The sequence below is a fragment of the Canis aureus genome, chromosome 35 (assembly GCF_053574225.1).
Source record: "Canis aureus isolate CA01 chromosome 35, VMU_Caureus_v.1.0, whole genome shotgun sequence".
Classification (NCBI taxonomy): domain Eukaryota; kingdom Metazoa; phylum Chordata; class Mammalia; order Carnivora; family Canidae; genus Canis; species Canis aureus.
Window position 1 is genome coordinate 14,663,142 of NC_135645.1, and position 14,191 is coordinate 14,677,332.

A 14,191-nucleotide genomic window follows, 5' to 3' on the forward strand; every position below is an offset into this window, starting at 1 on the left:
TAGTCAAAACTCCAACTTGTACTTTTACAAAAGAGAAGGGACATATTTATGAATCCAGGGAACAAAGTTTGACACTCTTGTGTAAACACCAGGAAAGTTTGGTCTTCCACATCCATGTCCCCAGCTAACGATGCCAGTCAAAATCCATTGTCCATCACTGGTTCTTCTACAAGATAAAGGTCCACCCGAATCTCCCTACACAGGAAGAGAATGCAAGTATGAAGTGTCTTTCTCCCGTGAGCACCAATTTTGTCATTAATGAGTATAATGGACTGTATCAAAACCCCCATTCTGGAAAGTTTTCACTTGGCTAATTACAATGCAGTTTGGAGAAGAGTCAGGAAATAATGCGAGCTTCTAATGTCAGTTTAGAACTATTCTTCCTAAAATCAAAAAGCTGCATTTATCACAAGAAATATAATCCTCTGGCTGAGAATATCTTTAGAATATTCCTGTAGAGGAAACAGCTCTCACAAACCCCAAACAAAGAACGAACCTCAACAGTAGCGGAGGTGGCCATAGTAGTAGTAGTAATAGTAATAATGGATAACATTTATTCAGCATGAGATGTCTGCCAAACACTGTTTTGGGTCTTTTAGCCCTGACAACAACCTTATGAGGCACAGTCATCTTGGAAAGTTGACCTCTGCCTCTGAGCCGTGCAAACTGAGTGGCTGGTTCCAGAAGAGGCCTCACTTGGTTAGCTCCAGGTAATCCCTATGGCTCACTGGGCCATAGACATCGCGGACAAATCACCCTCATTTGAGAGTCCCTTCTGATAACTCCACAAGGCAAAGGCAAAACTAATTCAAAGTTTAAACATAATTCCCATAGTGTCATCCTTTAAATTATAACATCTGGGCTTTATGTTTCTAGTCTGGAGGACAGGTAAAGCTGCAACTTAGCTAGAGGCAAAGATAAAAAAAGCATTCTGAATCTGCCCCTGAATCCCACTCCCCAATTCGAACCCTGATTAGGTAAATTCTGACTAGTAGAGAAACTGGGCTCTTTATTTTAATTACTGCCACACCAGCTCTACTAAGTCTAACTTGACCTGTAAACTCTGGTGACTACGTGGAAGAGGACTGTATAACTGACTAGTCTCAGGAAGCAGCCAAAACATAGGAGCTTTAGCATTAGAGAGATAGGGGTTCACATTCCAGCTCAGGCATTTACTTACTAGCTGTGTGACTTTGGGTAATTTGCTTACCCTCTCTGTGTCCCTGTTTCCTCTTCTGTAAAATGGGCATGAAATAAAAACTTGATTGCATTTATGTAAAGGATCTAGCACTGTGCTTGCCACAGAATAGGAGCTCAGAAGATAAAATCCATTATTATAATAAAATGAGTCTTTGTGGCATGGTGGATAAGATTGTGGAGAGATGTGGGAACAGCTGCCACAGCCCTCTCCATCCTCTAAATAATCTGTTCACTTTTTGGCAATCATATAGCTCTCTGCATAGATTGGAATCTGAGACCTAGAAACGTCCCCAGGAAGATGAACTCCAACTTTACCGCTGTCGGGAGGCCTTATCAGAGGCATAAAATGAGTGTCCTCCATCACCTCTCCCACTCCTCTTTCCCTTCCCCCAGCCTATGCATCAAAGGAGCAAGTGAATAAAACCCTGGTATTTCAGAAGGGAAATGGTTGGTAGCCACCCTAAAACACTGTGTGTGTCGGGGGGAGACGGGGGCGCGTGGAGTAGAGGGAGAGAACTGCTTTTCAGTTTTGGGTTATCAGAAAATAAATCATGGCAGAAAGATCAACCCCAACTTCATTTTCTAAATGCTGGAGGAAAATACATGGGAACTAGAAAACGGAGTTTTATAGACCTAATTATTTAATCCCCTTTCCCTGATCTTAGACAATTAGATTATAATTAATATCTGAATTAAGGGAAATATTTGTCCTGGTTATTTCCCAGTGTTGTGCAAGTTAAACGTGAAAGTATTTATGGAAAGTATAACAGCCTGGTAGAGGAAAGGTACGATGACTTACCCTGCAAGCATCTCTCTTCCCTGACATGACCCCCGCACAGAGCATCCGTGAAGTGATGATCCCATAGGTGGAAACGCAGAGGGTTTGGTCAATGAGTTCTACCTCTGCTTGCTGCAAAACAGGGGAGCCTTTATTGTCTGGAAAACACATTGAAAGTAGAAATCATGGTAATGATTACACTTATTCAGGGTGTTATTAGACCATCTACTCACATTATCTCCTTTTATCCTCATAACAATTTTTTATGTAAATTCTCTTATAATCGTCATTTTGCTGGTGAATAAATAGAGGCTGAGGAGGAGGTTAGAGGGAGTGCCCCATGGCGCACACACCTTGCAGGTAATAGAGCAGGATTCAGACCCAACTTCTGACTCAATCATCTGAGCCACTGAGCCATCCTCCTTAACTGTGTACTTCCTGCTTTCCATAGGACTGTGAGTCCCAACTGTTACCAATACTTACTGGTCGAGAGGCCTACCCCTTAAATGGAGCAGCAAAACCGACGTATGGAGTCCTGGGAACTATAAAAATATGTTTTGCTATAGCCCTTTCCCTTCTTTCTTATCCTGTCTGGCTACAATGATTCAGAAAAATAAACACAGTCATGCTTATAAAGAAAATGTCTCATGAGAAGCTGGTTGAACAGACTCTTCCCTCCTGTGAGATAGGATATTGTAATTAGAGCCCCAAGCACTGTCCTGATAGGTTACAGGTGTTGGAGCTGTGAGCCCCCCTCCCTCATTAGGGCTCTGAGACCCCAGCAGGCCATATGAGGGCACATGCAGGCAGTGAGGCCGGGAGAGACTGCCCACAATAAAACTTTAGAGACGAGGCCAAGGGTAAGATTCAAGATTTGCAGAAAATGCATCTGTCCTAAACCCTTGGAAAGGGCTGCATGGGAATCTGAGATGCATGGGAGGTGAATGGAAAGCGTCAGTACGAGCCTCTGGGGAGGCGCTCACAGAGCTGTGGCTTCTTCCCCTTACTGCACACTGGGAATCGGCCATGAATGAAACACCTTGACAGAGCGGATGTAGGGAATTTTCCCTACCACTCTGACCTTTGTGCATAATGGCAGAGGCGCCTGCTCTGGTGAAGGGATTGTAAAGAGGCGACCCCTCTGGGTGGACAGATTGAGGCTGGTGTAACCTTCAGGCCTGAATGGGCAGTCCGGGGAGCTAAGAGCCGGCTGGTTTTCCATCCCAACTCTCATCTACCTGACGAGTTGCCTTTGTGAAGGGAATACTCACATAATCCTCCAGACAGTTGCCTGTGATTTGACATAATAGACTGTGTGTTTTGGGTGGGGAGAGGGGTTGGTCATGGATGTCTTCCTCTTCTTTAAGAAAAGGAATCATTTCTTTGGATGAAAGGGAACCTAAAAGTAGTGAGGAATTGCTCTTCGATAGCAGAAAACCTAGCAACCCCCTCAAGTTTGAAAAGGGCCCATAGTATCTATGTATCTACTCAATCTTGTCTTGCCCATAGACCCCTCCGCCCCTTATTGAGGCGGGTCTTGCTTCTTCTGAGGGAAAGGGAAAAACATCATAAAATAGGATTTAATAACATTTTCCTCTATTCTACTTCCTAGAATTATCAGGAGGCTTGAGTGAGACCGTATGCAAAACTACTCCATGAGCCCCAAAGCACTACATCAACCCAGGCTGTACTATCTGGAAGGGGAGGGCATGACCATTCACTCTACACACACCTGCTTCGTGCCTGCGCCCCCAGCCAGTTACCCAGCACTTCTCCCCACTGCGCACTTTCTGGCCGGCAGGAGGGATGCATATGGGCTGAATGAGCTGTTTCAGGGTCTCAGGCCAGGCCGTACTGAGCTGTAGCAGGGCAATATCATAGTCAAAGGTCTGACTGTTATAGTACTCATGAACCACAATTCTTTTCACCGGGGAGATGAACTTGGCATTCCCTTGCACATACATCCCGAGGTGCGCGGTCCATGGCGTGGGGTCTGACAGCCTGGTAGAAAAGGAAGGAAGCATGAAGTCAGTGGCCTGGAGAACCATCCAAGGTTTGGACACAAGCCCTCTGCAGGCAGATGAGGGCTGAGGGAAGGAGGCCTGCCTTCCGGTTCCTATCGTAGCCCCTGGCTCTGTCCATGGACGTGGCAAAAGCACAACTTTTCTGAGCCTCCTTTGTCTCCTAGTAAAACCAGAGATGAAGGAAGGTGTAGTAGGGGTGGTGCCCTCACCCATCCTAAGGAATTGCTAGAAATTCTGTTGCCCTTGCCGTCTCATGAACCACATACAGGTCAAGAACGTGACTGGAATTAATTTGTTACATTCTCCTATTCATGCTGAGATAGGCATTTGATGGGGACAGTGGTCTGGGGATCCTTTTACCAAATTCCAATGATATTAATTCCAAGATAGTTTAGAAATGAAAGTTCAATAAACAGGAATTTAATGAAATTCCTTCTTGTCATCTACCATAAGCCTGAAAGATCACTGCTATCACTGCTCAAGCATGACCATTCACAGGGGCCCCACTCTTTCTTTGTCACCCCTTCCAGAACTCTACTTCTGACCTCTGTGGCCTTGCACAGTCAGTCACTGAGGGTCTTGTAGTCTCCATGTGAGGCAGCCATCTCCACCTGCATAGCAGCCTTGCTCTAGAGGGGTGAAGACCTTGCAAAAGCTTTGCAAGAAATATAGGGACAGAGTCCAAAGAGGATAGCCCCAAATCTGCTTAGCTAACATCTCATGGGTGGCGCTGGGGACTCGGGAGAGTATTTAGGTTAACATAGTACTCGGAGCAGTGTCATAGTATAGAAGACTAATGATCAAACAGAAGCATAGCCATTTTAGTCATGAACGTGAATTCTATAATTTCCAAAAGAAGCAAATACTTAAATTGTATAAATTGACTGACATATTATACTTTTAAAAATTCAGAATGAGAAATGAATGATATATTTTTGTACCTAAGACTAGTAGATTCTAAATAAGGTTACCTTTGAAGTGAAGTGATTTGTTCTAAGCTTCCCTTTCGCCCTTAGCTGGAAGAGGATCTTCCCCATAATAATCCCATTGGTAAAGGCAGACAGAGCCCTTCCAATGCCAACCCTAATAATGGACCTTTGCTTGATTCCCCTCTGTGATATTGTGATTTATAATAAATATCTATTTGGTATTTATCTTGTTTCTGGCAGAGCTCCTAAACACCCTTGGAGTTTCCCAAGTGACTAGAGCCACAAAGCTGTCTTTTGTTGCCTTGCTGTGTTAATGAGTGACTGTCAGACCCCACCTAAGGTTGGCAGCTGGTTGCCAGGAGAACCAACTATGTGACTGGAGGGTTTGACCTTTCAGTCCCAGACACTTGCTGACCCCTAAAGAGGAGAGACAGACTGGAGATTGAATCCATCGCCAACGCCAATGATTTAATCAATCATGCCTGTGTAATGAGGCGTCCATAAGCAACCAAGAGGACACGGTTCAGAGAGCTTCAAGGCTATTTAACAGGTGGAGATTCAGGGAGAGTAGCTCAGGGAGAGTAGCACACCTGGAGCGGGCATGACAGCTCCTTACCCTTTCCCCAAACCTTGCCCCATGCCTCTCTTCCAACTGGTTGTTCCTGAGTTATACCCTTTTCCAATTAACAGGGATCTAGAAAGTAAAATGTTTTTCTGAGTCCTATGAACTGCTCTAGCATATTAATTGAACCCAAGGAAGGGATGGATGGACTCTCCAACTGATAGCTGTTAAGCCAGACGTATGGTGATAACCTGGACTTATAACTGGCGTCGGAAGTCGGGGAAGAGGGACTGTCTCGTAGGTATGAGCCCTTCACCTGTTTAATCTGATGCTATCTGCAGGCAGACAGGGTCAGAATTGAGTTAAATTGTAAGACACTCAACTGGTGTCAGAGAATTTCTTAGTGGTGTGGGAACCCTCCCTCCAACCGCCACTTTGGAAACTGGGTGCAGAGTCATTACCCGTCCACTTTAAATAGAAGTCCAGTGCCCATTCTCCACACACACACACACACACACACACACACACACACACACACCATTTGAATTGATCAAATGTCCCCAGCAGGCAGTTTCCTTCCACAACCCGAGGGCAGATGTATGGTCTGTGATCCCAGAGTGTGACCTTAGAGTAAGAACTGAGATGCCCTACCTGTTTCCATGGAAACAATGGGCTGCAGAAAGAAGCCACTCCCTGGAGATTACCGAGGCTGCGCAGTAGGCTGATCCGACAAAGTGGAGGCTGACTTGCCACGGCCAACCCCCTTCCCGGGTGTCAGTGCCCCCAATGATGCGGTGGAGGGCGGAGGAACTCCTGCTGCAACCTTTAGGAAAGGAAGGGTCACATGATTTAAAAGCCGACTTGGAAGAAAAACTGGAAATTAAGTCAGGTTTAGAGCTGCATTGAGAACTGATGCACCAGGCAAGCAACTGGAAACCTCTTGCTTATCTAGAGAAAAGGCACCGGCAAACCACTTCCTCCCTCCTGAGAACAGGCTCGGACACAGAGTCTCCATACGATAAAGTACATTTACTCAAGGAAGACGGGACTTGTTAGCAGTAGCTGCCCTGATATGAGCAGTGGTGGTGGGGCTCAGATTATTACAGATTAAGTCCAAAGGCAACAGAACTGAGCTTGTCTTCGGAGGTGTGCTGATTTGAGAGAAAGCATTTGGAAGAGAAATTTTTAAATTTCAAATGAAAACCTATTAAGAAAAAGTTGTTATCAGAACAATTATTTTCCAGGGTAAATTGTGTGGATAAAGATGCATAACATGTTGCCAGCTGGCCAGTTAGAGACCACGTAATAACATGCGGCAGATTACAGTTCTCAAGTCACAGCCAAAGAGAGAAGCAGCACTTGGTACCGATTATAACTTAAGGCCTAAGCAACCGTCATCCACTGTTCCAGGACATCTCCTTTCTCATGGACTTCTCACTTAGGAGCTTCTCCCTTGATTAGAGTTATCAGAAAGTGAAAGTTCTCATTATAGACATCTGATGCTTTAATGCTAGTTGTCAAGAAAGCAGACAAAATCCACTCCAGAGTTTTTAATTCTGAGAAACCGTGTCAGATGCAGTTCACCAATATTTACTATTCTTCCCTGGACCCCAACTTTTGCCAGGGAGATTTACCCCCGGAAGGGAATGAAAAGGAACAACTGGAAACGGAGGAGGATGCATAGGGAGTCGGAAGGAACGTATTTCTACTCACTGCAGCCTTCTTCGTCGCTTCCGTCTGGGCAATCCACAGTCCCATCACACTGTGCATTTTGCTTCCTAAAGCAAATGTCATTGCCACATTTAAAAGTTCTGTTGCTACATGGAATGCCTAAAAAGGAATAAAAGAGGGAAGAGTTTTTCCTGCTCAGAAACAGACTTGACTGAGTGGCACTCACTCTGTCCTCCAAGAGTAGTTTAGCCACCGCATCAGCATTTGCTGCTCTGGGAAACACAGCAGAGGGCGACGGAGGAAGCCCCCAGTGACCAGTCCCCTCACCTCAGCAGAGCCCCTGGGAGGCAGGCAGGGAGGCAATTGATTGATTGATTGTTGAGATCAATCCGATGGCCCCTCCTTTCTTCCACTAGAGGTGAGATGCAAGGCAGTTGGCCCTATTAGTTGCTCTAGGCCATGGCCCCTTTGCTATCCATTATTTTGTCTTATTCTCCAAGAAAATTTTCAGTAAAAATCAACTCCCTACTCAGTCCTTTTATGCCATTATGGGGAAAATGGGCAGACTCTGCGAGGCACAGCCCATTTGTTCACAACTCGAATGGTGGGTGTTTCTGCGGGGGCTACAACAGAACGTGTCCCATCACAGTCCCTGGCATCACATCCTCAGCGTCCTTTACTCTCCAGCAACATTAAAAGCAACTAAGTGATGAAAACCTTCCAGTAGTCACAAGGACACACACACACACACACACACACACTCAGCACACACATTCAACTCCAATAGTGACCAACTGTTCCCATTTTGCCTGCGGCCCAGCGGGTTCCAGGGAACAGGGATCTTCCGTGTTACAACTGGGTTAAGTCTTGGGGAAACTGAGGCACGTCCGTTGCCCTGACTCCCCTCCCCCCCCCAGGTACTTGGGCTCTGACTTAGAAGGGTGTCCAGGAGGAGGAGCAGCGGGCAGGGGGCCGTCCCTCACTCTGGGTGCAGTTGTGCTCATCCCGGCCGTCGTCGCAGTCCCTGAAGCCGTCGCAGAGCAGGGGGCCGAGCCGCCTGAAGGAGCTGGCGTTGCAGGCGGGCGGGAGCGACGCTGGAACGAGAGCGGACTGAGCAGCGTGCCCTCCACGGCGCTGCGCCTTCGCTTACCTGCAGCTCAGGGCAGCGTCAGGTGGTTGCTGTGTTGTGTTTTGTGTTGTGCTGTGTTGCTTTAGGGAAAAATCCAAATCCTAGGCCGCTATCGAGACTGAGCTTGCCTGCGCCACCTGGGTGACTCAGTCAGCTCGGACCCGGGATTCCGGCTCCAGGGCTTGCTTGTCTCGGGGCGAGCCTGCCTGAGATGCTCTCTCCCTCTGCACCCCCTCTCTCTTAAAAAATTAAATGAATGGGCAGCCCGGGTGGCTCAGCAGTTTAGCGCTGCCTGCAGCCCAGGGCCTGATCCTGGGGTCACGAGATCGAGTCCCGCGCTGGGCTCCCTGCATGGGGCCTGCTTCTCCCTCTGCCTGTGTCTCTGCCTCTCTCTCTCTCTGTGTGCGTGTGTGTGTGTGTCTCTCATGAATAAATAAATAAAATCTTTTAAAAAAATTAAATGAATGAATGAATGAATGAATGAATGAATAAATAAATGAAATTGAACTTGTCTGCCCTCCTAAACAAAAGTGGGAGTGTCCTTATCGATTTTTGTCTTACTCATCTCTGTACCTCAAGCCCCTGAGTCCAAAGTTTTCTTCAGTTGGGGCACCTGGGTGGCTCAGTCGGTTGGGTGTCTGCCTTTGGCTTGGGTCATCATCCCGGGGTCCTGGGATCGAGCCCCACATCGGGCTATCTGCTGCAGGGGAAGCCTGCTCCTCCCTCTCCCTCTGCCTACTGTCCCCCTGCTTTTGCTCGCTCTCTGTCTCTCTCTCTCACTGTCAAATAAATAAATAAAATTTAAAAAATAAAAAGAATTTTAAAATATTAAGTTTTCCTGACTAGATTTACAGTTATGAGTCTTAAAGGACAACAGGCTTGTAGTCTGTGTGGAAGGAACCCTCTCTTTAAAATGATTTTGTCCCAAGGGACCCGTTTCCTGAATTAAGAAACACCACTGTGAATTATCACAATTTTTCTTCTTTGGAATATTTTCAGGAATTGCCTTTGGACAAGTGACAGGTGCAGTTATATCAGTAAGCACCTCTGGGAGGTGTGATTCCTTAGACATGTCTGGTGTTGTGAAAAGTGATCATTTTTGTTATCTGCTCTTGGTTTTTTTTTTTTTTTTTTCAGTGGCATCTTTTGTTAGGGGTCAGGGGGAGCAGGGGAGGACGCTGCTGCCCTGAACTAGCTCATTGAGCTGGGTGGACCTAGCTGACTCCTAGAGAACACTTTGTAAAATGGCACAATGACAAAAATGATTGCCAAAAACAGTCCTTAAAAAGCAAGAATAATCCCTTCTATCTGAAGCATCATAGCAAGGAATGATAATAATGTAAAAAAACACCAGCAGCCTCACTCACTATATAATAGGCAGTATTTATTTGCTTAAGCAACAGAAAACCCGATAAATTGAAAAGGTCAATGAACCATAAGTTAAGAGAGTTTTATTTTGTTTTGTCAAAAAAAAATCCGAAGGTGTAGAGCCATAAGTTATTTTTCATGAATATAATTTTTCATAGTTATATTAACTGTATGTAATATTTCTCCAAGAATATGAAAGAAACTAAATAGCTTCACCATTGTAATTATATTTGAATTAAACTCTGGGTCTTTAGGAGAAAGTGTTGCCAATGGTGTCATATGGTCTGGTGAACTATCCTCCCCATATTACTCCCTGAAACTGGAGATAGATTCAGGAATGATGTGCACATAGTAATGAAAAACCAAGAGAGAGAATCTCTGTCCAAAATAGGAATATCCAATACCTTAGCCCTTAATGATTGTAGGTATGACATTGTTGCAAACTATACAGGTAATAACGGTAATAATAAGAATTCTCTCATTCACAACACCTGTGCTCCATAAATGAATGTGCTGAAAGCGTTTACTTTTCTGCAGATTCTGAGCTCCTCTCTAGATAAAAGATCTGTGCTTTAAAATAGGATTGTTGGTTTAAGACTGTGGTTCATTGAATTACTAGCCACAGATCCTCACTCCCTGGGGTAGTATTATACACCTCTACCCTTGCCATGGCCCCAAAGTGTGCAGGATAAACTTGCCTGCCCCTTGACTATGGCCTCAGCTAAAGGGCTCACTTTGACTGATAGAATATGATGTGATGGTGTGCCAGTTCCACCCCCAGAACTCAAGAAGAACCATGTGTTTTTGCTCACCCCTCCTTTGCTCTACCACTAGTTCAAGGAGGAAAACAGCCATGAGGACTACACCTGACCCCAACCTGGGAAGAACCAAGCTTAGAAGGACCCACTGCTTAGAGCAGAGCCACCCAGCTGAGGCCAGCCTACGTCAGTCATATCTCAAACATCCCATGGATGCATGGTCCAGAGTAAATGATTGTTGTCAGTCTCAGAGTTTTGGGGTAGCTTGTTATGCCTCAATAGACACCAGCTGCAAAGACCCAGGTTATATGCCAACAGCAAAAATGGCCCTGAAAAGTTCACTTATTCCTAACAAAGCCATAGTACAACTTGAATACCCACCACAGAAAAGTTCATCACTTTCATCAAAGCAGTCATTTACTCCATCACATCGCTGGGCCTGAGGGACACACAAACCAGACGAGCATCTAAAAGATCCAACAGGACAGGCTAGAGACAATAAAACACAGGAAGTCTTTGTGAGTCTCTAAAAGTCATTAGGCCACATGAACAAAGGACTATGAAGTATTAGGTGGTTAAGGAATTGGCAATGTTGCAATAGTAATTATACGATTTCTCCACCAAATCCAACTATGGGCCGTCAATGAAAGACAAATAGGTGATTTAGGAGAACAAAGAAAGTGGACGTTGCATCCAAGTCACGTGTACAAACTTTCTACTACTTACATGTTTCCCTCAGCAACCCGGCTTTGTCTGTGACTCGGAGATAGCTTAAGCCGGAATATGGTTTAGAGAGTCCAGCACTCTTAGTGTGCAATCTTTAAGACTCCCCAGGGAATTACAAATGGCCTTCTGGTATCTCTGAATCCTATATGATCAGACGCACTGTTCTGAGGAGTCTGTGCTTTTAATTACATTATCAATTATCTCTGTCCCCAAATACATTAGTAGCCACTGCTCTCTTAGACACTTGGACCTAGAGAGATTAGCAACTGGCCTCAAAACTCAGGACTCCTGCCTTCTACCTCCCAGGTCACCTCACCCGGGCTACTCATCAAAGATCCATTCCCTGACTGATCTTGAATCATAAATCCTGGGCTTATTACTAAATATATTAGAAATAATAAATCCTTCTCTGCTGCTATGGTCTGAATGTTTGTGTCCCCACAAACTAATTTGTTGAAATCCTAGCACCCAATGTGATGATATTAGGAAGTAGGGCCTGTGGGAGGGAATTAAGTGTTGAAGGCAGAGGCCTCATGAATAAGATTAATGCCTTTATAAAAAGAGGCCCCGAGGAGGTCCCTCACCCTCTTCCACCATGTGAGGATATAGGAAGTCTGTGACCCAAACAGAGCCCTCACCTGACCATTCTGATCTCAGACTTCCAGCCTCCAGAACTGTGAGAAACAAATTTCTGTTCTTTATAAGCTACCCAGGCTGTGATATTTTGTTAAAGTATCAGGAATAGATCAGGACACTCCCCTTGTGCATAAGAATGGGGGGAAACATGCGGTCAGGTCAACAACTATTTCACTGGCACATGATGGGGACGGTGAGTTTCTAGAAAATACTCATGCTTTGAAAAAACAGTTGAAAATAAGATGGCTCACTATTTACCTGTAGTTCTTGCTGGGAATTGTAATATTCTGATATTCAGAAGTGTAATATTCCAGATCCAGAAGCAGGTATATTGCCAAAGAAGAAAGGTTCTACACGAGCCTTCTCTCAAGTCGTAACCTCATGGACCCCTTTATGGTTCACCCTTACTTTCTTACTTTTCCCCTTTTAAAACGGGTTGAGAATTTCCTGAGTCAATATCTACTGTCTCCAGTTCTGAAGACTTCCCTCAAACACTGCCTTCACCACTGGCCACTTCCTGGCCACCGTTCCTGTGGTTCTTCATGTAAAGTGTGACATCTTGGGGCTGATGTTCGAACTCTCCTTGACCGACCAGCTCTCCCGATGCGTTACGGGCCTAAGTAAGTCACAACAGTTGCCTTCTGATCCACCAAATGTTGGTATAAACGTCATATATACAAAAATTTATGAGTAGCAGGAACAATACTTCAATAAATGGGTTTGTCCCATATTATAGGAATAATGCAAAAAACTACTTTTCAATTGTAATAAATAATTATATTATTTCTCCTATAATTTAAACTGTAGCAGTCACAAATACATACTTTTCTGGTTTCATTTATTATGTATTTTGTTTATATGACATATATTTATAGTGTGTTTATTTACATATTAATACTAATAAGTATTAATAAATAAATAAATCCCTTTTTACTCCTTAATTTCTCAAGGTTTAGAGCTACAAAGTATTAGGCTCTGTTTAACCATTTGTGAAGATTTTCTAAAGAGTTCATCCCAGGCTTACGTTGACTGATGTTGTAACTGCCATATTCCACCAAAAGTGGCTTGTCGGAAAGCCTTGAACTGCACTGCAGCTGAACGTGAACGAGTGGGCTGGGCACTCGGAAGATCGTCTGGTGATCCATGTAGGAACCACAGTACCTGAGGAGATAAGAGTCAGGGAAGAGGTGTGGCATGAGGCCCTGTCAACTGCACCCCCAGTGACCATGAACACGTTGATGGTTTCGTACTCTGGGCTTCACAAGCGGAGATGCGTATACAGAGCTAATGGTAGTTACCCAGTCTGTTAAGTGACTGTGATGGAGTAACTTCTGTCCCCTTGATTTTCCACTCTGCTAAATACAACAGCGATACTACTGACTCTTACCTACTGTTTTCCTCACCAATACTTGTAATCAGAAGAAATAGGGCTCCTCTCTTTCTTCTGCGTCAATAACCATTAACAACAAGAATTGTCTGCTTTTGCCCACAAACCTCTCCACGGAACAGAATAGAATTCATGAGCTCAGGCTGAAAGTGTGCAAAGAGTCCCAGCAGTACTTAAAGCAAAACACAATATTTTTTCAAACTAAATTGAAAACCAACGTGCACTTTGAGGCTTGTCCTTGTTAAATTTCAAAGCAGTAAGGTCTGTCTGCAATATTTCCTCCCCTTGATTTTTCTTACTTCTTGTACCTAAGAGAAAATGCCCCTCTTGTTAGTAATTCTTATTCAAGCAGGGTGATTAGTAGAACATGAAATTCTACTCTGCTGGGGGCCCATGATAAGTTAGGTCTCTGCTGTGTGTAGGCAAAGCTCTTCGCAGGGTGAAACCTGCAAGGTCTCAAAGGGAAATAGCAAACACACGGGGGCCAGGAGGGACATCCTCCACTGGAATCTGTGAATGCCAATCACTCCTGGCCCCTAAAGGCACTTGGGAACCACGAAAGTTCCATGGATCAGACACTGGCTTTCAGTGGGACAACCACAGAAGTAGTGATCTTAAGGTCCAAAGAAGGAAAGTGTTCACATATATTTCGAGAGGATTCTTTTACAGCTGGCTAAAGCTTAGGCCCTGATGGGCTGATAGACCAGCTCTAGGAACAGAGGAAGAGAAAGCTGCTAGAGGTAGGTGGTCCCAAGTGGGACCCAGGCTCTGAGAGGCACCTGAAGTCCACATTAACCTTTTGGGGCCAGGGTCTACTCCAATTGGTCATCTTGGCATCCAAATCCTGTGTGCCAAAAACATGATCATTGTCATTTGGGTCTCATAGTGATTTTATTTGTGTTTTCCATTAACATTTACTAGAGCTTTCTAACAAAGATGAATCACATCTTAGTTATAATAATAACATCATACTGGGATGTTAAGGAGTAAGAAAAAAGGGATCTTTGAATCCATGCTTAGGCT

The 14,191-nt window shown here is 44.7% G+C and overlaps 1 protein-coding gene across 1 annotated transcript in view; it reads right to left on the reverse strand.

Moving 5' to 3' along the window:
- TMPRSS7 (transmembrane serine protease 7) overlaps window positions 1-14,191 on the reverse strand; it is a 34,855-nt gene continuing 20,664 nt past the window's right edge. The window contains exons 10-17 of the mRNA XM_077883869.1: window positions 12,806-12,942; window positions 10,801-10,908; window positions 8,148-8,258; window positions 7,207-7,323; window positions 6,145-6,316; window positions 3,711-3,979; window positions 2,000-2,136; window positions 1-195 (exon numbers count right to left, since the gene is read on the reverse strand). Of these exons, the coding sequence (XP_077739995.1) occupies window positions 25-195; window positions 2,000-2,136; window positions 3,711-3,979; window positions 6,145-6,316; window positions 7,207-7,323; window positions 8,148-8,258; window positions 10,801-10,908; window positions 12,806-12,942 (1,222 nt within the window). The 3' untranslated portion in view covers window positions 1-24. The remainder of the gene's footprint in view (window positions 196-1,999; window positions 2,137-3,710; window positions 3,980-6,144; window positions 6,317-7,206; window positions 7,324-8,147; window positions 8,259-10,800; window positions 10,909-12,805; window positions 12,943-14,191) is intronic.